This window comes from Myiozetetes cayanensis, unplaced genomic scaffold, assembly GCF_022539395.1.
Source record: "Myiozetetes cayanensis isolate MyiCay16 unplaced genomic scaffold, myiCay2020 scf1, whole genome shotgun sequence".
NCBI lineage: Eukaryota > Metazoa > Chordata > Aves > Passeriformes > Tyrannidae > Myiozetetes > Myiozetetes cayanensis.
Window position 1 is genome coordinate 125,454,759 of NW_026086604.1, and position 25,682 is coordinate 125,480,440.

The window sequence follows — 25,682 nt, forward strand, 5'->3', positions numbered from 1 at the left end:
CACTTTTTGAGACTGACAGATTTATTGCCCAACTTAGTAAAATCTTTAGTTTGTCAGCACTATATAGAATCCTTTTTTTTTTTTAAATAACACTCAGCATAATTTTGCATATAGCAGCTTAAAAATAAACCAGATACAAGGCTGAGATGGAAATCTGCTTATTTAGCCTCAACAGATCTGCCCACATACCGAAAATTATTTTTAACAACTGTTTTCAAAAAGCATAAAAATATTACCATCGCATACGTGTTACTGCATTGACACTGATTACAAAAAGACTACTGCACCCTATTTTTAGGGTTTCATATTTATAGTAAGATTACGAGAATCCACATTTCTTCAGAATTAAATTGAGTAGACATCAATTATATGAAACATCGCTGTTGTCTTGTTTTACAGCTTTTACCTGAGTAGATTTATCTTTCATACATGAAGGGTAGTGTACATGGGGATCACGTGGCCACTGTCCTGTGAGGTAAGGTCCTGTTATTGTGTCCAAAGAAGAAGTTCGCCTTATGGTACCAGAAGTTCTGATTTGCTGGGATTTTGGCCTGTCCACTGTAGAAAACCAGAACAAAACCAACAAAAAAGTCAGGCTAAATTTGATGTGAAATGTTAAAAGCTAGCTATGACACAAAATGGCAAGAACACATCAGAAACCTTTGTCTAAATGCCAAGCTGAAAAGAATGCCATCACATCAAAGCAAATAACGCCAGACAAAGAAGAAAAACAAATACAAAAGATAAAACAGTCACAAACACCCCAATGCTTAAAGTGTTCATATCTGCAAAGAACTGGACTACTTATGCTACACATTTTCATCAACAAAAAACATCAAGCAAACTTAAATACGGTGATGATGCAACTCAGGAAAGCCAGACACACAGAAATAGAAAATATAACATAGTATAACATTAAGTTAGTTTGCTAGCTTTCTAAATACTAAAACCATTACAAAAATTATGATTCTTAAGAAGATGCATATCCACTTTATTGCTCTCATGTATATCATTCTGTATTATTTACAAGATCCCACTACAGGCCTCAGCAAGCTGAAAGCATGACTGTGTCTTTCCCTCTGACAGAGCTGGGTTCAAAGCAGCTGTCTTGTTTGCTATCACCCATCACAGTGCCTGCAGTTCTCGACTCCTCCCTGTACTTCTCTCCCCTTACACCTGGGTCATGGAACACCTCGATCATGGAACACTTCTTCCTGCATTTCATTTGGAAAGCAGAGTGTAGGATGATTCATGAGACCAATGTGGGAAAGAAGAGTTTTAGAGCACGCTCTCTGGATCATCGTGCTTTGTCCTTTAGGCAAAATTACTTCATATACTAATTTTCCAGACTTCACATTAGCCAATCTCAGCCCTACATTGCAGCTACTGTCTGTTTTGCTCACCCCTACTAAAAGTAATTAGCAAGTGCTAATTTCTAAGTTCATCACGTGCTGTGCACTGATCTGACCCACCAAAACCCTACTCACTGCTCAGAATGTGAGAGCAGACCTGCTGGCACACTTCTGAATCCAAACAGGGCCATTGGCCTTCAGGAGCATTTTCTATTTGTCTATCACCTGAACTGATGGATCTCCAAAGGCTGAGTCAATCATCAATGTGTTGTGTAATATTCAGCACAATTATTAGGGTATAGCTTGCACTGATACAGCATGGTTATAGATATATGAACATGAGAATGTTAAAACAGACCATTTTAGACAAATACAAGCTGCTGAAACACTTCACTAGCTACTTATTTCAGGTGAAGAATTCTAAATAATGGCATGAATTCAACATACAGTAATATACCATGCTGCCTTTTATACAATTGTTCTGACTGCCTTAAATATAAATCAAATCCCTACCATTTCAAACAGAACTATCCTGACAGGATTACAATTGTGACAAATTTGCATTTTAGGAAAGATCTTGGAACTATTAAAAGAAGCATGAAATCCAAAATAAAGATGACAAATTTTAAAAATGAAATTAGTGTTTACATTTGCACTGAAATACAAGTGTACCTAAGGGGTACACAGCTACAAAGCATTCTTCCAACCTTCCTTGTCATGCTATGGCACTACGCTACTCTCTCAGGTAGCCCAAGTTTTGAAAATTTCTCAAAACACACTTTTTAAAACAAGTTGAAGATAATGCATAGCTAAACAGGCCAAGACAATGTCTGAAGATGAGGAAATAAGGACTAAGTATACCTTTGCAAACTTTACATTTAAAAAGTCTTGCTGCCAAAAAAAACCAACCAAGAAAGCACAAGCCCAAAACCCACAAATAAAATACATACAATCAGATAATGACATAAGGTCTGTGTCTTGTTCTACACCCAGAGGAAAGGCAACAGCAACCCCAACATTAACGACTAACATAATACCATTACAGCAGAACAGAACAAAAACATCACCAAAAGTTACCACATTTTTGTTTTTCCATGGTAATCTTGGAAGTGGACTGCAGGAGACTGTCAAACGCTAAAGCCAGGCAAACGAAAACTTTAGGATGCAGTTTCAAAAGTCCCTACTCTTCTTCAGTGTTTCTTTGACTTAGAAACAAACAAATTCTCAACTGCATGAACCAATTCAAGTTAACACTAATTTAATGCCATTCCTATTCCACTCTTGTCTGCACTCTTTCCACCTCCTTTGAGTCGGCAGGCATAGATGTGTGAATCCACCTAGTAAACTGATTCACTGAATTAAACATAAAGAAAACTAAAATTAATTTCCCCAAAGTCATAAATACAGTTTTCCCCATTACAGGCAGAGTTGGCATAACATAATGGGCAGAACCAACCACAGGAGAGCCAGAAGGACCAAGAGGGCTGCAGCAGCACTGAGTCTGTTCAATAATAGTTTTGGCTTCTCACCCTTTATATCATTAAATCATAAGAAATACAGAAAAAGGTATCTGTAAGCATGAAATTTGAAGGGACTTCTACAAGTTAGCATTTGACAAACTGTCTTGTACAATAATGTACTTAGAGATGACAGGATGTAGTGGAGAGCAGCATTGTACTGGACCACAACACTGGAACATCACATCAGCTTAAACTGTTCTCTAAATATTAAACCTGTTCTCAAGATTTCTTTCTTAATTTTGCTTTTCTCACCTCATCCTAAGTCTGGCTTCTCACTATGCTAGGGAGCTACTACAAAATTTTCACTTCTCCCCAAACTTTCATTATGAATGAAATGTTGATGCTACTGTAATAAATACCCTTCTCCAGACCAAATCACTTTCTCTGGATAGAAACTTAATGATTCTCACAAAATCAAGCACCATCTGATAGCTGAGGCACTCCAACAGTTCCTGAACACAGCCAACAGACTTCAGCATTCAAAAAGGTTTCAATAATATCAAGACATCTCTAAAGTTACAGACTGATTTTATTCAAGTTTCAGACTACACCTCATCTGACAATATTTAAGTGTATGAATGAGTAACTCAGAAGGATTCTGTTGTCTTCCTCAGTGACATCTGACACATCTCACTAGAAGCTCAGCTCTACCTCCAGGACAAGTAAACTTAGGAGAACAGCACTGAAGCAGTGTAACGTTACTTGAAAAAGTTAGCTAGAAATTAGAAAAGCAAAATATATGCTTACAGGAAGGTAAAATACCTCATGTGTTATTTAAAATATGCCACAAGTTTAATGGCATGTATTTAGAGCCTACTGCTACACTATTCTAGATATAAATAATGTTACACAGAATGACAGAAGGGTCCACCTCAATACTACAGCTGGTGAAATTCGACGTGATCCTACCTCCCAGCAGGAACCAACTAAAATAAACTGCATGAAATCACAGTTCTGCATGCTGGATTGAGAGCAAAGAGAATTCTAGTTCTACCACCTAGACTGACTGAAAAAAGGTTTTCATTTCTCTGACAGTAAGATGTAATTCAGTAAGAGCCTAACACGACAGCTCTTTTCAAAAGGACACAGAGCTCAAATAAAACCATCTGCTACAGCTCTAAAATGAAGAGCTTGCTTTCCCATCCAGCATAGGGGCAGCTAACCTGTGCATAATCTGAAAGCCATGTTCACAGGCCATTTTTAGTTTAAATAATGCTTTGTGCCACACATGCATAGAGGAAAATCACCTGCAGCTGAAGAGCATTGGTAGTGTTATAAAAACTGCTTCAGCTAAATCCACCAGAGTTCATCTGTCAGCACCTCTTCTTCCCATCTTTCTCTCAGCAGTGAGCAAATGCAGTTCAAGTTTGGCAAGAACTTTTCCACTCACATCCTTGCATGGATATAACCAGCTTAAAAAGACTAATAATCTCATTACTGATGTTAGCTAATTGTGACACTCTCCTGCCATAAGGTTAGACAACATTCTTGCAGTAATATCTTGATTTTTCTCTTGGAAGTTTAAGACAAACTATTAACCCAAGACAGCCAAGTTATGACATTATGAAATATCAGTACTAAATTCCACAATGAAGTTTCATGAGATGTTTCTCTTCAGTTTAGTTGCTAGCACTCCACAGAGTATTCTGGTTAAGAGCTACTACTGAAGTGAGTCCCAAGCTTAGGACTCATCCATTTCTGAAGAATTTCAGATTTTACATAGGCAATGAATACTAATTCCAGATATACTCAAGACTCTTGGAAGGACTCACTTCAGTGGATATCCCCAGTCTGCTTAAGACTCTTTTCAAGAGCCACAAAGAGTTCAAGTAGTCAGGCTTGAAGGATATGCAGAGACTGTGTATCACTGAGTATCAGATATTTCTAGAGCATTCCTACCAGACATGACAACAAATTTACAACAATCTACAAACCCAATCAGATGCAGAAGTGCCTGTGTGAATGCCTCTTAAATGATGAAGTACCTGGGAATGCAGTCCAAGGAATCATAAACTAGAAACGGAAAGCTGAATAATAAAGAATGGTGACCCACAGTGACCTCTAAGGATGGTCAACACCACTTAGGTCACAGTTCCCACAGCAGCTACTGATGACTGTCCCACACATCCAGCTAAAACTCCCCTCTTCTGTTACACCTTGTACAAGCATGGAAGAGGGACACCTCTACTCTTCCTTGCTTCAGACAGCGATTCCTTGAGTACCACAAAAAGCAGATTTTCACATTCAAGAGGAGTAAGTCTAGGACAAGTCTGGGCAAGGGGGTTTGCCTTTCTGTTTTCTTTTTAAGCAAGTATATAGTGACACTGCACTGATTCCTGAATGTATATCTGATTGATCTTTCCTGCTCTGATTATATAGGCAGATGGTCAAACTGGTGCATGTTTTTTTGCAGAACTTGTCTCTGTGATTTTGAGAGGAAAAAGACTGAATAATGGGGATTTAGAGGCCACTCCAAAAAAATATTTCAAACTTCATTCTCAAGAAGGCTTTTCTCTCGTAATTGGAGCCAAAATCTCTCATGAAAAAGATTAACAAGGGATTTGGGGTACCCTGAAGTTTTACTTCAGAGGACAGATCTATTGGCTCAAAAGACATTTCCCAGTTGCCAGTGACTGACAGACTTGTTTCTGACCCAATCTGCAAACTGGCTGAATGATTGCATTAATGGTTCAGAGTGGTGCAAAGCAACAAAGAGCACACTGTTTCCCATGTACTGTTCATACAAAATAACAAAAAATAGGATTTTAAACAGCGTCTTAAAAAATCCACAACACCCTGATATGTAATTGAAAGGAAAAGATGTCAACTTACTGCACTTTCCTTCATAATTTCCAATTATACAGTTTAATATCTTTAGTAGCTTAAAACAAAGCAAAATACTAGCTTTTTCAAACATTTAAAATGCAGTTCAATGTTTTGCTACCAATATTATACTTCTAAGAGGATGTAAGAAGACACAATAATTTTAAGTTACCTTCTGATACACCTCTAAAAGTACTGTACATTCAGCTCCATAAAACATCTGTCTTCATTATGCACACCACATTGATTTTGGTTCAGTTGTATCAACTTCAAAAATTATTCCCAAGTTTCTATTTTCAGAAATCAAGGGAGAGAATGACTAAAAATGAAGAGAGAGGACATTCTGAAGTAACTACTCTGAACAGAATGACACAATCCACTCTGATTTCCTCTCATTATCCTAACTGAACAGAAAAGGCACAGAACAGCACCATATTCTGATCAAGGTTCCAACAACCAAACCGAAAAAGCAGAAAACAGGATACTTGATGAGATCTAAGATCTTTTCAGAAATCCAGGTCCATGAATTATGTGCTTTCTACATGCAAAAATCTTCAGGGGAAAAAAAAAAATAAAGAGGGGGGAACCACACAGACCATTTTACAGTTTCGTAAGTCAGGGCAGATTTGGTTTTGTACCTGACAAGGCTTATGAGAATTCAAACTGAACTGCATGGAACAGCAAGTCTGTGAAGACAGAGGTAGCCTGTACTGGGAAAACAAAGTAAAACAAAACCAGCTTGGTGCTTCAAAGGAAAATCATACACACTGACCCACAGTACAGGACTTAGAAATCAACCATACTGAGTTATCTTTTATCACTATGACTAACCTATCTAGAGAGAGAAGAGGTCCTCTCATTAGTCACTGAATCCAAGCAGCTTATCAAGGTATCTCCCTCCATCAAGGAGGCTTCATGCACGACTCTTCAAGAACATACAGCTCTATTCATCTAACTGCACACACAGCAAGGCACAGGGCACAGAGCTAGGCTATAGATACCCAGAGCAAGTGGGACACGTGGATGAATTTGCCAGTGTATTTCACTGGACTTACAGCTGACTCAATCTTGGTTGCCTATGCATGGTATCTTGAGGTCAGGTCTCTGCCTCGCATCTCTTATTCCACCCAATTACAGATCAACTAAAACGTGACTGCAAATATCTTTCACAAGTCAGATTTTGTTCACAGCAAAACTCCCCTGTTTAAAATCAACATTATCCGTAGAGATCAAACATAGAAAGAACGCTCTAATCTCAGTAAGGAAAGTAAACAAACCATATGGTAGAAAGTTTCAGCACTCTAAAGCTAAGTTATTCGTCTAACAAGGATTACTGCTGGCATGTATAGGACCTGTGGCATTTAATATCACAAAAGCCTGCTTTGTTCAACAGATGTAACCTACACATTTGCACTCTTCTAACAGGATGCCATGTAGGTAAAATATTACTTTCAAAACTTTCAGATTTTTATGTATTTCACCTTTTTAGAACATATTTTTCTTTGTAAAGTTATTACTTCAAATTTAAACACTACACAAATACCTAAATTTAGTATAATTTAATAAAGTATCTAAAAAATGTTCCTATTCTAAAAAGTTAAAACAAAATTGATTGGAGCTCAGCAGCTAAGTACTTGGGAAAAAACACACCAAAACACACAATCAGCCATTAACTGTTGTGCACTTCAGCAGATACAGAGAATATCCCTCCTTTTAGTTCATTAATTTGGATCTTTTGAATCATCTATTCTATCTATCCAACATTGAGAACCAAATTGGGAACCAAAAACAGCACTAAACCTTGGAGTGTTGTTTTGTTTGTTTTTTTTTTTTTCTTCCAGTATATTAATAATTAAAGTCTTGAAAGTCATTATAAACACCGTTAATGCAGTAAATAAAGAAACTACCACCTTTGTTGAATAAACTTGGCAACACTGAAGGGATTTTTTTCTGGTGTTGTTATAATGATAATACTTAAAATCTAACAAGCTATAGAAAGTGAGGGGTTTGTAACCCTTTATTCTAATTCCACTTTCCATCAAAATGCAGCTGGACATAATAACGAATTAAACAACTTAAATCAGAATGCATGACTCACCATTTTCATAATCAAAATACTCAAAGAACTCTAATCAGTGCACAGGGGCTATACAATGCCATCATAATGATCACTAGTTATTAGAGATAGAAAGCATTCTCCTAGCTAGGACTAGTATACTAAACAAGAATAGTATTTCTATCTGAAAAAAAATACTGAAAATAGAAATTTGAAACCAGATTAAAACTGATTGCCTACATCAGACTGTCTACCTTTAATGGTTAAATAAATTACCTCTTCATTATCAGTTAAAGACACAGAAACAAAGAATTAAAAAACAACTTCCTAAATCTGGAGCCCACTTCACAGCTATCACTAATAAAACACAATCTTTTCTGAAAAGATTACAAACTCAGTCTTAAGAGCAGCTGAGTATTTTGCCCTCATGATTCCTACTGGAAATATGATCCAGGAAGATTTTTTTTCCCCTGATGGTTTCAAGCCTTCTTAAGAGTTTCCTAGATAAACACTGACCATCTCAAACCAAACCACAGTCCTAGCACTAACTTCAGCTCTTTCTTCCCAACTCTCCATCCCCTTCCCTGCTCACCTGGATTCTAACAAAGCAATTATATTTTTATTCAGAGATGATTTTTTTTTTTAGCATGACACGGTAAAACTCCTAACCTAGTAGTCCTTCTCTGGGTCTGTTCCAGTTTACCTTTCTTGAATTGTGGAGCACCAGAGGAGTGTGCAGGATCCCATATGATGCCTCAGCAGGGCCCTGTGTGGTCAGCTACTCTTCATGCAAAACCTGACCTGTGCCCAGTACTTTTTCAGTCACTTCTTGTTGGCAGTTTAGAGATCTCACGATCACTCAAGTCCACCCTCCAGCATTTTCAAATCAGATGGACCTCCTCTGAGGAAAAGATACTCTGCTCAAGTACAACCACACATACCTCCTTTTTTTTGTTTTTTTACTTTTAAATCTCACTTTTTAAACTTATTATTTCAATTCCCATGGTTCTTAAAGTCTTCTTGCATAATTTTCCTGCCTACTAATTAAACCTCTCAAAATTTATGAACCATTTCATCACCCTCATTTTAAAATCTGCCTAAGCAGATAAGATCTACTTCCCATCTAGGAAATCAGTTTTCTTATCAAAACCACCACGTTAGCATGACACAATTTGGAAGCTCATTTTGCACTTCAATATTTCTCTCTGCTTTCCACCACCCCTTCAAACTTCTTCTGAAGTTTCACCAACAGGTGTCTACATTTTAGAACTGGATGTAATGTTTTTCACATTTTTAAAACATCAGGATCGTATATTCTATGTTCAGGTATCTACTATCAAATGGTGTCACCTCCTATTTACAAGATTGCCTTAGAAATTTGAAGGCAAGTGTCAGCTTCTGAGTGGGCTTTTCTACAATCCTGCAATGGAGATCTCTGAACTGACTTTATTAAAATATTCAATCTGTATTTATTACAGTCTCAGTTACTCCTAATTCCAAATTACTCTCACCCTTTACAATTTGTTTTCTATATCTTTCTGTGTTCGATATCACTGTCTTCATGGAAGGTGATTTCTTAGACTTTGTTCTGGTGAGTAGAAAGCATTGAAAAAATATCTGTGTTATTTCCTCTGAGATTTTTGCTACTACTCCTTGGAGGTAGTTTTGAAACCCTACATTCTAGCAAATCAGTCTCAGATCATCCTTCATCTTTTTTTCTTGGTATCAAACAGCTGCAACTACTTTTTCTTTATTTTCCAATTTGCAAACTTGTTTCTATTGTCTGTCTTAAAGCATAAAAAGTCCAAGTCTATTCAGGTTTTAACAATTTTCACTTTCAAAAAGTGATTGATAACATGACATTCTTTCCTTAGTTCTTCCTGCTGTTTCTTGCAGGCTGTTTATTCCTAGCAGCCTTTTTGAGGTAAGTGTCCAAGCAATCAGATCAAATCCTTGAGGTTTTCTGATGTCTGAAAGACTCCAATAGTGTTTACATTTTTCATTAAAACAGATTCTCTTTGTATTGAAGACAGAGCAAGCCTGCTCAGACAAATTTTCAGACTATTTCCTTCTGAAATCCAAAACTTTACTCCAGATTTATATATTTTAAACAATATCTCTATGCAGGATTTTTTGTTTTGCTATATATGCATGCAAATTTGCAGAACTAAACAAAGGTTAGATCTAACATTTATTGTATATACAGTGTCAGCACAATCATTTCTTCTCCTTCTCCCACATTTTCAGTTGTCACACTTGGTAATTCCTATCTTTAGTGTGGCCAATCTGAGTTTCTGCTATAAATCTTGCAATCAAAAGATCTCCCTGCATCCGTCAACTTCATATTAAAGGCTATACATACCACTAAACAAAATCATGAGACTCCAATCATCTTAATAGGCTATATCCTTCTTTAGAAGAAATTCAGGTAGACATATGTATCAGTTTCTCACATCTCATATTTTAAATAATATATGGACTGCACACATTGATAAACAGTTTGTTTTGAAAGAATGAGTCTCTCTTTCTACAGTAATGCTTAAAGTTCATTTAGATCTCCAATGTGGGCAATGTCCTACACTGAGTATGTGTCTCTAGTCACCTCCTTGTAAGAACATTTCTCAAATACACATTACTTTTCAACATGCAAGAGTTAATTACATTTTTGCCCATCAGAAATTTTTCTCTTCCAGATTAGGACTTCTTCTTGTCCCCCTTGAAAAGAACATCAAGTATTTTTAATGTATTTTATGGAGTTTTTGTGGGGGGAGAAAACATTGCAAATATGATTATTCTGGGCAGAGTATCAGGTACGAAAAAGAAGCCACTGAAGGTGAAATACCAAAGAAATCAGATTATGAAAGAAAATATAAGGTATTCCACTGTCAATTGCCAGAGTTAAGCAGACACAGCTATCAGTTAAGAATGAAAATTTTAAGACCTTGAACAGAAATTTACTTCTGTGAAGACAGTTTCTCCTTTAACCTGGCAAGCTTCCCAACTACTGTGTAAACCTAAGTTTCATTCTGCATTCTTCAGCAGTTAGCTGATATTTTTAGTCACATTGGTCAAAGTCTGTTCCGGGACACTCAGCATAAAGCTGGGTTTAACTTTTAGTGAGCAAGTCAACTCTCCATTGCTTTGAAAAGCAGAAAGTTAAGATACCACGTATAACAAAGATTTAGAAAAATATATGCTGGATATGGAGGTGTAACATCTAAATGCAAAGAGTCAATACGGTAAAGCCACCTGGGTTTCACGGTGTACTCTCCAGGGCTCCAGACTCCAGGAAGACAGATTAGCTGACACACGGCACTGAATTTAAGCTTACTCCGTACAAGAAGTGCCCTCACCAAACCCTTCCAGAGCGCAGACTGCACCACAGTAGAGATACCTGCTAGAATCACTAGCATCTTCTAGTCCTACATGTTTGCAAACCTGGGCATTTATATCTGCACTTAGGTAATCTCCTCTCTAGTAGCCATTTGTTGACTGCATGACATAATTTGAAGAAGTAGGCTTTGTATTTACAGACTAATTTCTGCAGACTACAATTAACTGAATTAGCTAGTGATCAAATATTGAATAACCAAAACTTATTTTCTGGTAAGAACACATTATTTCCAAATCTCAGCTTAGTCTCCGAATGCTGACAAAGGTTGACAAATTAGAGTTTTGAATTTTTTTCAATACTGCAGCCTAAGTGTCTGTATTAGAATGTTTAGCTTTTTTCTAACCATGAAGCTTTCTTAAAAATGAAGGTATTTAGGTAATAAAGCCAGCAAACCTTCACAAATTATTTATTTCAGAACTCCAGAATAAGCACTGTACACCAAAACATCAGAGATTAAAAGGCACGCAATATAATACCCATACTGCAATACATTTAATTGGTTCACAACTGAGCTGTTACTTTTACAGGAAACATTTCTAAAAGACACATGTAGACTTATGCAGAAATTAGCTTCAAGTTTGTAGTATGAACACCAATGATCTTGCAATGACCAATCAAGCCAGTCAGAAATCAGTGTTAATTCTTGAAATTCAGAAGTGCATCTACAACTAATCCCCTTGCTTAATGCCTGGTGGTGTGAGCAAAGGAGAGGAGGATGAAGCTAACCTTGTTCAAGCAGGCAACTTGCACCATTCAAGGAATGGGACACAACTTATTATTCTGGTCTAGACTATTTCATTGCAGATTGAGAAGAAAATATTCTACAGTGGATTTCAAATTATTCAAGAACCATGACAGACCTGCTATCATACTGTTCTTAGTCACTGCTCTTATGAGCAAAATACGACACACCTCCTAAAGAGGAAATAGAACATGCAGTTTGGGTAAAACTAGTTTCAGGCTGTGCAAAACAAGTGGCATATAAGAACAAACGCTGTATTTGATTCAGAGAACAATATCCATTGCGAACAGCTACTCCTCAATTTAACACTCACAACAGTGAAAGTTACATTCTTATAAACACCAACAACTGTGTCATCACTTGTTAGGGTACATGCAACACTAAATAAGGAGGTCTAATACAGTACCCTGCATTAAGGCTTCAAAACTAACAGGTTCATAACATTTTATGGCCTACCGAGGAGTATATATACAGTCTCCAAAGCAGCAATATCTCATAAAGAAAGCTAATTAAGAGATCTACTACAACAAAAAATTTAAACTTTCTATCAAAACCATCTTCACTGACCCAACACCAACTGGTTAGGATAACTCCTATTTACAAACTGTTTGTGCAGAAAATTTATGTGTAGACACCCACACCTCCTGGGTGTTTTTTTCTCTCTGTTAGAGAAAACTAATCTGTTTCTAACAGGGTGACAGTCAATAGTTTGGTAGGAAGCAGCAGCAGCTTATAAGAAGTGGTGCCTATACCAAAAGAGCAGAGAAAGTGTAGGAGTCAAATGAACACAACCAGGGCAGAGACAGGACTACAAGGCCAGAGACAGCAGGCTGAGGCCACTCCTCAGCATGGTCTCACCTGGCCTGGCTGTGTTTCCAGATTTTCCAGGAGCTAAATGCCTTCTTCTGTCTTAGTAACAGAAGACACAGTCTGAGCAAAGTTATCACCAGACAGTCCAAGAGGACCATGTAAGGAAACAGCTCTGGTCCTAAGTCCAGATTCACACAGCTGGTATAGTAAAAAAGGGTTCCTGAGAGAGCATGTATTTCAGTGTCAAACATGCTTCCATGGATGAGTTCACAGCTTTGGAAAAGTAAGAGCTGGAGAGACCGACTCGCCATTCAAAAGGATTGGTATTACACACTGTATCATGATACTCTGTCTGGTATCCATACTGCAGAAGTCTCAAATTGTCATCCCTTTCAGGACCCATCAGCTATTTTCACGCTTTAGCATTTAGTTTCCAATTCAAAAATAGTCATTAATACAAATACTAGTAATGAACTTCAGAGTCAAACCACATGGGGAAAAAAGCATAACTGAAGGACAATCTAATTTGGGAAGAAGTAAATACACTCTCAAAATTATTACTCAGAATTAGATTATTAAGTAGAAACATCCATTTTCCTTCACCCTGATTTCTAATTCTCTTCATTTTGCAGCTGCCCACATCTTAAAAATGGTGACACAAAAGAAAAGGGCATAATCTCAGGTTGACAAGTTGTTGTGATGTATCCCTTCTAATGATGACACATAAATAATATTTTACTTGACCAAAAATGCCTTAAGCCATTGTTTAGGCACTACAAGTTTACAAGGGAGGCAGCACTAAAAGACAAAGAACTCAATGCATTTAAATAGTAAATTAAAGCAAGATAATGATCATTAACAATTAACTATCTTAATCCTTGACCAAAATTTTCCAGTTATGTATCTTTAATATAGCATCATTTTATTCATCAACAAAATATATTTTTAAAAAAACCTAGTCGATGTTTAAACCCTAGTACTTTAACAACTTCTTCTCAACATATGCAAAGTCCACGGGGAACTAACTATTGTGTCAAGTGCTGGCAACAGTCTTCTCTACTAAAGTAACTGCCAAACGATTTAAACAGACACTTTCATTTTTCACTGCGGGTTAAAAAATATTACTACCTTCTTCAGATGAAGGTAATTAATCAACTGATGAAGTCCCATTAAAAAAGTATTTAAAATATTCACTTACACTGAAACATTGAGGAGCATATACTCTATTTCCAATATATCTGCATTGTTACAACCACTGCTTTCAAGTCCAGACTGAACCTAAACTTCAGAATTACTGCATCAGTTATCTTTATTATTTTTTTCCTGATGATATACAGAGTAGTATCACGAAACCCATTTTAAAAATAACTGGCTTTCCACTGTGAATTTTACCTATAGAGCAAAATATGTCAGTCTACACTTGGCAAACACTGACTTTTTTTGTAAGATTTTAAGATACGCTCTCTTTATCTACCCTCTCTGCATTTTAAGACATATTTTAAGAACCTTAATTCCCCCCACTACCACGGGAAAGAAAACAACAAAACACAGGAACCATGAATTTCAGAAACCAAACTGCAGGATTTGCCACTGTTTTACTATGCACGAATATTGGCAAGTAACTTGAATTCAGCCATACGTAACACACTAACACTTGCTTACATCCAAAGAATAAGAATTAAAGGTCAAGCAGCAATTTAAAATAGGTATATGCATATACTTTGTAAGTTACTTTTTTTCCATGAGGCAGGGAGGTTCTTTCTTCATAGCTAATGCCTTGCTACAGTACCTTTCAAATTCAATGGAAAAAATACCTTTCTGTTTTTCTTTCCTGCAGTTTAACACCTGAAAGAAGCTAAATTAATTTGTTTTATGAAGTATATTTATAAAGGACGTCTAATGTACTATTCTCACTCAAAGTGATGTTAAAACATGTAACTAAAAAGCCTCTGAGTTCAGGACAACTGGATCAAATTTAGCCAGTGTCTTTTATTTCACCATATTATATTCCAATGAAAGCTATTTTGGGAAGAGAGAGGGACAAAGCTGGAGGAAAACTGTTTTGGCCATACAATTATGGGAATACTGCTATTATTCAGGCATCAGGAAATAGGAAGCGTCACAAAAATTACTTCCTTACCTACATTTGTTAGAAATAAAGGAAAGGTCTTCTTGATCTCTGGTACAAATGTTTATGATGCCAAAATATTGGATGGCTTGAATCCAGGATATTAAAATAGTTCTGCCTTTTGAAGTCTGAATTTGAGGCTGGGGTGGGTTTAATGCTGACATCCCTTACCAGTCTAGAGATCAGCAATATTGTCTGTCTTTACTCCCCTCCTCGTTCCACTAGTCTAAAAAGAGATATATATACTTCTTACTCAGGACTGGGTTATGCAGTTGTTTTGCATCTTTTCTAATTCCTTTCTCTCACTAATGTTGGCAATGCTTCAAGGAGTTATTTTGGGAAGTAAAAGACACTGGGAACCTTTAACAGCCAAATTGATTACAGAATTTTTCCTATGTCCTTAAAACTAACGTTTGTCTTCAAAATTTGACATGGAAAAAAGTTTGTGCTATAAACTGTGTAAATGAGAGTCAGAAAAATATGAAGCATAATATTACAGTACCACCAGAGTTAACACTAAACAAATCAAAGCATTTAATGAAAAAAAAAAAGTTGAGCCTCAATCATACAGAAGTCATTTACACCCTCCACATAAACAAAATATTCACACAATGTGAAAAAAGCCCCAACCTAACAGGAAACCCACTCTCATATTTATACAAGCTACTTTACATAACAACAGAAACTACTGATTTTATCCAGGTAAGGCAAGAAAGAAAACAACTTGCTTTTTTTCTTTAAAAGACACATCCACAAGCAAGTAATAAGTTCTGTTTGACATGTCCAAGGGTTTGGCTTTTTTTGATTATTACTGGCATGTCCTTTGTCATAAACCAGACCTTCAAATTCTGTTGATTCTGTTATGCACTCAGAGATCTATCAGATATATTCCCTCTTAGAAAACCATGTGTTGTTACATTCAACCAGACACTTTTTCCACTGTCAACTCTCCAAAACATGAACACACACTATTAAAAAAAAAATAGATCTACTAGTAAGGAATAAACATGTTTCAAGAAAGAGGAAAGGAGTAGACTTGCACATAGCAGGTTTATTCTATGGTATCAGAAGGTTTTTCCCCATCTTCTTCCTTTTTTTTTAGCATCCTGAAAACAGCATATAGCATTCGTGATTTCTCACCCATTCAGTATCAATACTAACCAAATACTAATACTGGCATTGATGGTTTCCTAACTAAAAATCCCCAAATTTTCTTAAAGGAAGTATCATCAAATTATTAAATGTTTACATTCTAAATACACAGGGTGTTGCTGCAGAACAAAAACATTTACAGCATAGTAGAAAGAAAGGAAAGAAAAAGATGATGATGGGAGGAAAAACAGAACATGCTGCTTTCATTCATCTAGTGGTGATGTCAGTGCCTGTAATGGTAGTTGCAGTGACCTGTAGAGGCTCAAAGCTGGAGTGTTTTCACAGCAATCTCCTTTATAAAAAGAACCTCTGGCAAATCACTAAAATATCCACAACAAAATGGCTTAGTAGAATAGTCAGTTCAAAGAATCTATAATGGGAAAGGCTGAAAGAAGGTAGGAAAGGGGCAGGTGTCTTAAGAAGAAAACAACATCTATCCATCAGAATCGTAAGCAGTCTCCAGAACGAGCATATTCGTGAAACAATCCAAGTCAGACTGCAGAGCCAAAGACAAACATCTCCTGCACTGGTGAGAAAAACAACAGGATTAAACCTAGAGCCTAAGCTCACATTTTACAGCAGTGGGAAATGGCTTTGAAAAACTGACAAAAAAAACTTAATCAAGCCGCTTCCCCAAGACTTGCATACTGATAACAACTATAAATAGCTGGAGTAGCACATTGTTTAACAAGCCACAGCAAGATGGACCATGTCTGAAAACAGAACATTTTTGAATTTTTTTCAAGTCCTCCATTATTACTGCAGCAGTACTCCAGCAATCAATTTTCTATATACTACTATCACCACATAGACTATAAGTAATGTTTTTAGTACCAAACATCATGTACTGAAATGCTAAGGAACACACAGGGAAACAAAGACAAAATACTGCCCCATGGCATGCAACTATATTCCAAATTGTGTAAAAACAGCTCTAGGTTTTGGGGGCAGAGAGGGCTGGGGGTTGGAAATCTTTTTTCATTCCCAAGACCGAAGAAATAGAGTATCTTATTACCCTGCCCTCTAGAAAATGGTGCCTGTATTTCGGTAAAATAAAGCTGTTGACGTGTGCAATTGTGGTCATTATTAGGGCGATCACGTTGTTTTCATTCATTCATTCAGGATTTGCTAGAGGATGTCAGCTCCTGCAGCAGCAGCTGGCTTGACCTGGAGGAGGGGGAACGAATTCCTTGCAGCGCATACAGATTACAGGGTGCACTTCTTGAAGGACCATTTAGGATTTTGTACACTGCACCTACTAAACCGAATCAAGCTATGTGTGCTGCTAACGAGGTTCATGGGGAGGCAAGCTCAAACAAGTTGAGTGACAGAAAAGTCATTCAGTACTAATTTACAATCTGATTTATTAAGGCTAAAATAGCCCACAGATGGAGAAGACTGAAACCACTTTCTAAAATTAAAAAGTTCCCCCCAACAAAAAAATTCATGTGCAGTAATGAAATACTTCACAGCTTTGCAGTATTTTTCCTTGTTTGCAGGTTAACTGCCCACATTCCTCCCTCTTCAATATACCTTAAGCGTACACTTTATACACTGCACCACTACAATGTTTTCCTCTGGGTACCCATAATTAAATAATTCAGAATGTTCATCATTGGCACCATCACTACTCATATGCACTGACTTTTTTGAGTTTTTTCTAGTTTTCCATTAGCATTTTCCAAAGGTTTAAGAAGGAAAAAAGGAAATCTACATTTAATGCTCCATACAGCCAAAAAAACTATGATCTCTAACATTTTAAATAGAGCTTGAATAAAGTAAAACCACTGAAGCTCAGTTCTATTTTCAAGCATGCAAAACTTCTGCGTAAATAGATGATCTTTTTCAAAAATAAATTTCAAAGTATCTCTGTTCAGACTATAACACAATCGATTTGGTCATCTGCATAAACAGATGCACAAGGCAAATTAACTCTATGCCAAACTGGCACTGACATTTTGCTCATTTGCAAAACACTGCCCCTGTCCTAGGACTGTTCTGACGATAGATCTGCCTGAGTTACAAATACTACAGATAGTAAGGTTTTACTACACATAAAAACTGAAGGGGGCAATTGGGGAGAAGGTAAGATTCCACTGCTACAACACATGTTGGCACCCAACACAGACCACAATTTGACACAGAAGTGAAACACACAGTAAGACTTATGGAAGGGACAGAAAAAGTGAGCGCTATGGAACCATATAAAACGTTCCCAGATAGAGATGATGTGAGATACCTGATAGTTACAATAGGATAACATGAAAAGTGCATTTAGTCCAATTCATTCAACTGCTAAAGTGATGGGGGAAGGAGGGAGGGAGGTAAGATGGCCACTGCTACTTTAACACATTCAATAATTTAATAGACAACCTGACGCAGGTTAAGTTGGACTTGCTGGGAATCAGTTTTACATTTTAAACTTTACAGGCCTGTTTTGGCTGCACTGGAGGTTGGTTTGTTTGGTTTGGGAGTTGGGTTTTATTTGGTTGGGATTTTTTTACAATTTCAAGGATTCAGTATTAAATATCACAAGGAGACTGTTATTTGTTTTTAAGCATCTCAATATGGGTATTTCCTTGTTTTGGAGTCTGTGCTTGAAAACATCCTATCTTTTAACCTAAGATGCTACAAAAATGCAAGTCTAAGAAACTGAGCTCTGCAGAAAGGAAGAGCGTTTGAGGCTTGGTTTTAACACACACTTTGGAACTCGGTTGTGACACCCCAGATATAAATCTAACCCATTAACACCCTTACTAAATAGTTACAGCTGTAGACAGGGAAGCGGGTTACTTTTAGGCTCGTTCCTTTACTACACACCTCCGCAGCCAGGGCCCGAGTTCAAGGGTACAAAGGAGGGGGAGCACCGTCGTAGGAGTGCCCCGATGCTCCCCCCGGAGGGGCCGGGCTGGGCGGTGGGAGCCGTCGCAGAGGGACCCCCGGGGCTTGCCCCGGCTCCGCTCCTCCCGAGGCCGCGCGGATGGGAGCACGGGGCGTTCTTCCCAAGCAGGATCTCCACCTCGGCCGAGACAGAGGATGACATTTCAGGGGGCGTCTCCCCCCCACCTCGGGGGAGGACGACGGGACGAAATGTTTTTTCCTCCGTTCGGCTGCACTTCTGGTAGGGCAAGCGCAGGCACGACACCTGACCCGGGTGTGTGTGGCGACGGGGGAGTGTTTTAGGGCTCACCCTCGCTCCCCAGTGCTCCAGATGGGCTATTCCGGCCAGGCCGGGAGTTCCCCGGTCTCCCACCCCCTCTGGCCCGGGGAAGGTGCAGGACGCAGCCCCACAGCAGGCAGCAAAGCCCCGGGGGCAGGGGAGCGGGACTGGCTTTGTCCCGGTGCTTTACCTCTGTACACCGGGGAGCTGGGGCTCCGTCTCTCAGGTGAGCTGCTCCTCCTGCTGCCGCCGCTCTCCGGCGAGCGCCGCTGCCTGCCCTTCACCCTGCCCGGCTCCACTCCGCCCGCTGCCAGCGGCGGCGTCGCGCTGGGCGGCGGAGGGGGGCTGCCCCCGCCGCGACCCCCCGGCCCCGTGCCGCTGCCCACCGAGGCGGAGGGGCACCGGGTCGGGCTGTGCTGGTTGCCCCGCAAGAGCTGGTACGGGACGGTCGCTCGGATGGGCTGGAGCAGCCGGCTGGTCCCCGCCGCGCCTCCCCCAGCGCCGTTACCGGGGCCCCCGGCCGTGCCGCCACCGGCAGTGGGGGACCCAGCGGCGCCGCGCCTCATCCTCTGCGGCGGGGGCTGGTGGTGGGACGGGGGGGTTTGGGAGGAGCTGGACGAGGACATGGCGGGGATGCGCAGGACCCCGCGGGTCACTCGCTCCGGCGGCTGCGGGGAACCCGAGCTCGGCCTCCGGCGCCCCGCATGCACCGGCCGCGGGGAGAGGAGGAGGAAGGGGGGGAAGGAGAGAGGGGGCGGGGCGGGACAAGCGCTGCACGGCCCGAGGGAGTCTCCGCGCCGCCTGCCCAGCTGCCCCCGGCGCTTCCTATCGGCGACGGCGGCTGCTGCTCCCACGCCAGGCTCTGGCCATCGCTGCCCGCCCCAGCGTCGAGAGCACCGGGGGCGCTGCCGAGCCCAGCGGCCGCTCACATCGTACAGCGCTGCCGGCTCAGGGTGGTCACCGGCGGGGCGCGACGAGGGTGTACGCTGCCCGAGGAGGGAGGATGGGGAGGGGGGGAGGCGCTCCCAGCCAGCTCCAGCTCCTGCCCCCGCCGGCGCCCGGCAGCCGCAACCACCACCATCCGCTCGCCGCGCCGCCCGCCCTCCGAATGGCAGCGCGCAGCCCCGGCGCCCGGCCGCGATGGGCAGGGGCGGCGGGCGCGCGCGCCCATTGGGCGCCACAGGGGCACTAGCGCAGGCTCCATTGGCCAGTGGCCCTGTCGCTCTTATCGGCTTAGCCAATGAGAGCGCGGCAGAGCGCGGCGGGGGCGGGGCGGCGGTGCAGGGGGCGTGGCCGGCGGCGGTGGGGGCGGGCTGTGGGAAGTGGGATGTGGCGGCCGCGGGAGGGGCGGGGACGGGCCCGGAGCCGGGCAGGGCATGGTTGGGTGCACCGCCCGTCGGGGGCACGGGGCACAGCAGCCCCCGAGGTGCCAGGATGCGCCTCTGAGTTCACAGTGGACTTCATGGCGATGCCGACTTGACACTGACTAAAGAGAGCCAGTGCTCTGCACCGAGTCTTGCACTGCCCGTATTCCCAGAGGACTTTCTGTCTCTCCTCGTTCACTCCTCTCCCGTGCAGCGAAGGCTGAGAAACAGCCAAAATTTCCTGCAACAAAGTTTATTCACACCCATGAAGCCTTTACAATATTTTTACTTTTGTTAGAAGATCAAGATGTTCTTCAAAGTCTAAAGTATAGTTTCATAATTTCCTATAAATGTATATGGAGTTATTTTTTTCCTAATGTACATCCAAAAACAGTTCTCAGAGAATGTCAAGAGGAAAACAAAGAATTTCACAGTAATATTTAAGTGCTTTTGTTCTAGGAGAAAGAGCTCCTACAAGATGAATTGATAACACAAGACAATGAGAGAAAATAAAGGTTAGGATGAGTAGCTTAATAGCTAAGAAAATAAATGTCTGTGAGATCAGAAAGATAAGTTGAGCTGAGTCCATCAAGAAAGCAGTGTTTATGTTGGATCTGATGCAAATAGGATGCTAATGGAGGTGAAGGAAAATGCAGGGAGTCTTGCTATGTGGAGGAAGTCTGCTCAGTGTGATGGCCTCTCAGATTCAAAGTGCAGGCATTAAGAGAACAAAAAGGACATGGAATATAGATAGAATTTAAAATAGCTGGTGTTTAACAAGCTATATTATGCTATATTATCTACTGCCTTCCAATCTAATAAAAGTGTCACAGAATTAACTATAACCCTTGTACTCTTTTTTATTATATAACAAACACTCATAATGGTCTTGCACATTTCAGGTTACTACACTTACTTCCAAAGCTGTCCATAGCTATCCTTATCCCTTGGTAGCACAGGAACCAGTCAATAGTCCCAGCGAGAAACTGTATTCTCGGAAAATGCTTCTATTCATGGGCTGTTAGCGAGACTTTGTTTGCACTAGCACCATGTGACGCAGTCACCGCGGTTATGTTACAGAAAGGGTTGGAATAATACACCCCACATCCACATGAACATGTGCTCAGTCAACAAAGCCACTCGTACAAATTAATTTTAAGAAAAATCAGCAACCATGTATTTTTCCATTAGTCCGGTCTTTTTGTTTTCTGGTAGCATGAGCCAAATTTGTTTGTATAACTGGGCTGTGGAGACTTTTTTCCCCAAGGATTTTACACTGTGCTTAATCACAGCTATGAAGTGCATCTAGTTTATTTTTTCTGCTTCAATGCTCTGGGATCAAAATGGCTGGAAAGCATTCACCTGTAGTAGCCCTCTGCCCACACTGACTTCAGTGGTGTTTTAAACGGTAAGCACATTTTCCTCTGTCTGTAACTCTGTCAGCTAACATTGCCAATCCAGTAATGTCTTATAGACCAAAAATCATTCGGTGTCAGTTGAGAGAGAAGGTGCATCTCTGACTAAGACAATAGCTGATATGTTCTGGCTATTGCCAGTGCTCAGGATCACATCAGAATAAAATAGAGATGAACTAGTTCAACTCTTGAATTTATCAGTTTAGAAACTGTTTTACAATGCCTAAATTTTGCAGTTTCCATCATGTTCTTGCCCATCAAAGAAGTGAGGTATTTGAGCAGGAAGAACAGATGCATAAAGACAAGGTAAATGTCTGACACAAAGAAAATCCCCAAAACAAGAACACATACACCCCACCACATCACAGCCTTACAGTCCAAACTGAACCAACATTTCACCTGCCTTCAAAGCAACTGGAGAAGAAAAGATCAACTGAGGCTGTTTCCAGTCAAACGGTTACCAGACACATCAACAGCTGTACAGGGGAGACTTTGCTCCCCAAAAGTTATTTCCATCCTCATTCTTTCTTAATTGGAGTTAGCATACATAGTATAACAACACAGTGCCATGTGCCCAGGAAACAGTGATTTCAGAAAAGATGAAGAAAGTATTCTTACTTGTTTTAAAGTGGATTGCCAACTGCTGAATTTTTCAGTATGTTTTTCATCTAGGCTTCAGAGTACTTCCCTTAGGGAATACCATTGCTCTGTAATATTCAGAAGATATTACAGGGAAAGTGAAGCAAAAACTGAGCTCCTATCAGAGTCTTCATGTCTTTCAAAAACCCATGTTTGCTTTAAATACCCTGAGACAACTTTTCAAAAGCCTTATAAAAGGCATTTCTTGCTTCTCTTTTCCATTCTAAGAAACTACCTTGTCATCTGGTATGCGCTTCAGGGAGTTTATACTGGAGGTAACGGGTATTTCTGAATCTTAAATCCTTCTGGGAGACAGAGACATTGTTAACAAAGCTTCTGGGAGAGGCATCCTGAGAACAGTGGAAATTATACATCACAGCAAGAGCGTGAGAGCCAGGGAGTGAACTCAGGGAGAGGGGCAGCGACAGGCAAGTGTGAAGCAAAACTACACACATCTCTTCTACTATTATCAATTGATAATAGGCTCACCTCTCAAGGTCAGAAACAGGTTTATTTGAGTGCCATGAGCCATAGAAACCGAGACGTTTCAAGCAGTCACTAGAAACTGTGCAATCCTAATCTTTATTTTGTTCCTACTTCCAGGTTTTAGAGAGGAAAACCTCTTAAAATCTGGACATAGCTTTTGTTTCTAGGCATTTACCAGGTCATAAGGCCATCAATACTCTGTTCCTAGTGTATCTACCTGCTTGTTTCTTTATTTTTATTCCTCTCTTATCTCTATGTTTTCTTTGCTGTCCTGTGCCCACTCCATTTAGAATCAAGTCCTTTGTGACCATCTCTGAAGTATGCACATAGCACCTAAACACAGAGATAGTAATGAGAATAGGTGCATTGATCTTCACATATGTTCAGATCTATTCCCTGTGTTTTACTTATTTGCAATGAATATACAAGTGCAAATATTATATTTGGGAAGAGAGAAATAACAAGAAGTACTTACATCAACTGTTATATTCTGAAGGAGATGATGACCAGAAAGCATTATCTGTAGCCGAAGACTAGAACAACCCCAAATAACTCAAGCTGCAGCACTTAAATGATAAAACTGAGGCTAAAACATGCTTAGCTCTGTGGACTTGCAGCATCCCTAGGCATGAATTGGAACACCACCTGTAGTAAGAGCCCATGTGAAACACTCCTGCTATCTGGAGCTGAGCAGGTCCATTGAAGCAAGAGTGACATGTTTTCCTAGAAAATACCTGGCTCAAGCTGTGGGGGTGTTGGTTTAGTTTTTGGCCTCTTTTGCCTTTAAACAAAGTTCTAGCTAGAATAAGCCAGGAATGGGAAATATACATATAATATATATATGGAATTATTTTTACTACAAGGTTTCACTGCCTTCATCATCCCCACTTCATCTTGTCACAGCTCCCAAATGGTCAGTGGCACAGATATGATCTACTCAGATCAGCCGAGCACTCTCTATCCCCAAGCCTCTTGGGATTTACCTTGCCATTGGGCCCTCGAATTTCCCAGGGCTGCTGATACAATGTCAGTATCTCCACTGCTGGCTTTGTTGACACTCATTAGGGAAGGGACTTCCAACTCATGATGACTTTCAAGTCTCTACATGCTCAAGTTATCTTCCAACAATAAAAGGAAATCCACTACTGAGGACTTACCTTAACATTGTTATCATCCAATTTAGGGCCAAACATGAGGTCAAGTGTTAGATTTCCTTTCCTTGTGTCTTTGTTTTCCTGGATATGGGGATAAGGGATTAAGTAAAGGGCTGTTAGACCTATGGTCCACCAGTATTTATACTAGGTCAAATTTAGTATTTATGACTACTCACAAACTGGAAAATTTCAGAATTAAGTTTAGCATCAAATTTTAGCCAGAAGGTATTATAGTACTGTCTTTTTAGTCAAATGCTATTGTTACTGTATTTCATTCAGTGCATAGGATTGTCGCTGTGAGTAAGGACTGCATAATGAACAAGCCAGGAAACTACAGAATAAGAACCATAAGATTTTCCCTTAAGAAAACTGAATACTTTCTGGATAATTGTCTTTTTTTTTTTTCTATCTGTCAGAAGCCTTTTTGTGGTATTGAATAACTCACTTAAAGCAGAATCTGCCCATTAACGTTACCTTTGTTATAACAAAGTCTTATCTCATCTGGAATCAGACCTACTGGTACATCCTCTTCTCTGCTTCACGAAAATAGGCCAACCACTAGGGACTTTTGAACTATGTATTCCTTAGGCATCTGCTCTAACATAAAGGCAAACATTCAACTCACAGCTAAAATCACCAAGCCTTTCCAGGCTCTGCATTCAGTCTCAAGTTTTTCTTTCTATTCATTGGTACAGGTAATTCTATTCAACACTTTCCTTTAGCTACAAGTTAACCATGTCAGACTGTACCTTGTGACTAGCTGAGTTTTCTCCAGCCAGCAACTCTGCCCTACATTACTACTTTGAGGTTGGTTACTTGACATAATCACCATCTCCATCTCCCTTCCCCAGTTCATCATCTGGGAAAAAAATCAAGTTGGCACAGCCCAACTTCTTTCATGGGAGTTGCTGAGAGGATTTGCAGATTTGTTTTCCCTTTTTTCCATTTTTAGGCAATTGGTATAAGAACACCTGTTGACAAGTATGTGAGGTTGCTATACATCAAAGGGAAGCTGACTGAAACAGTGTAAAATGGTTGGTATTCCAATAACCTGCCATGTCAAGCGTAATGGACACTTCTAGCATTTCTTTACCTTAATTTCTGTTGCCAGTCTCTTACCTGTAAAATATCAATAATAATAGCCAAATAATGCAACACTTCATGTTGCACAGACGTAATAAAAATAATTCCTCCTAAAGCCACTCTGATGCTATATCATAGAACCATCTGTGAGGAAACAAATTATGTTTTCAAAGTATCTTAGGTACTGTATATTATGTACAGCAGTAATACCTTGAATGGAAAAAGTATAAACAGGAAGCAAATACCAGTAGCAATTTGAATATATTTATATTGTTATATCCATTACCAGTCATACCAGTATAATAAAAGAAAGGAAAAGTACCATTTCATGCAAGCGGTTACCTTGCCAAGGATGTTAGGAAAGAACAAATGTACTGTATAGTACTTTGATTTATATGATATTT

The 25,682-nt window shown here is 39.9% G+C and overlaps 1 protein-coding gene across 4 annotated transcripts in view; it reads right to left on the reverse strand.

Moving 5' to 3' along the window:
- Positions 1 to 20,234, reverse strand: part of GLCCI1 (glucocorticoid induced 1) — a 53,441-nt gene extending 33,207 nt beyond the window's left edge. For all 4 annotated transcript variants that reach the window (XM_050309021.1, XM_050309002.1, XM_050309011.1 and 1 more), the window contains exons 1-2: positions 19,328 to 20,234; positions 407 to 558 (exon numbers count right to left, since the gene is read on the reverse strand). In XM_050309021.1, coding sequence (XP_050164978.1) covers positions 407 to 558; positions 19,328 to 19,763 — 588 coding nt within the window. In that variant the 5' untranslated portion in view covers positions 19,764 to 20,234. The remainder of the gene's footprint in view (positions 1 to 406; positions 559 to 19,327) is intronic.
- Between the last annotated feature and the right edge of the window lie 5,448 nt (positions 20,235 to 25,682).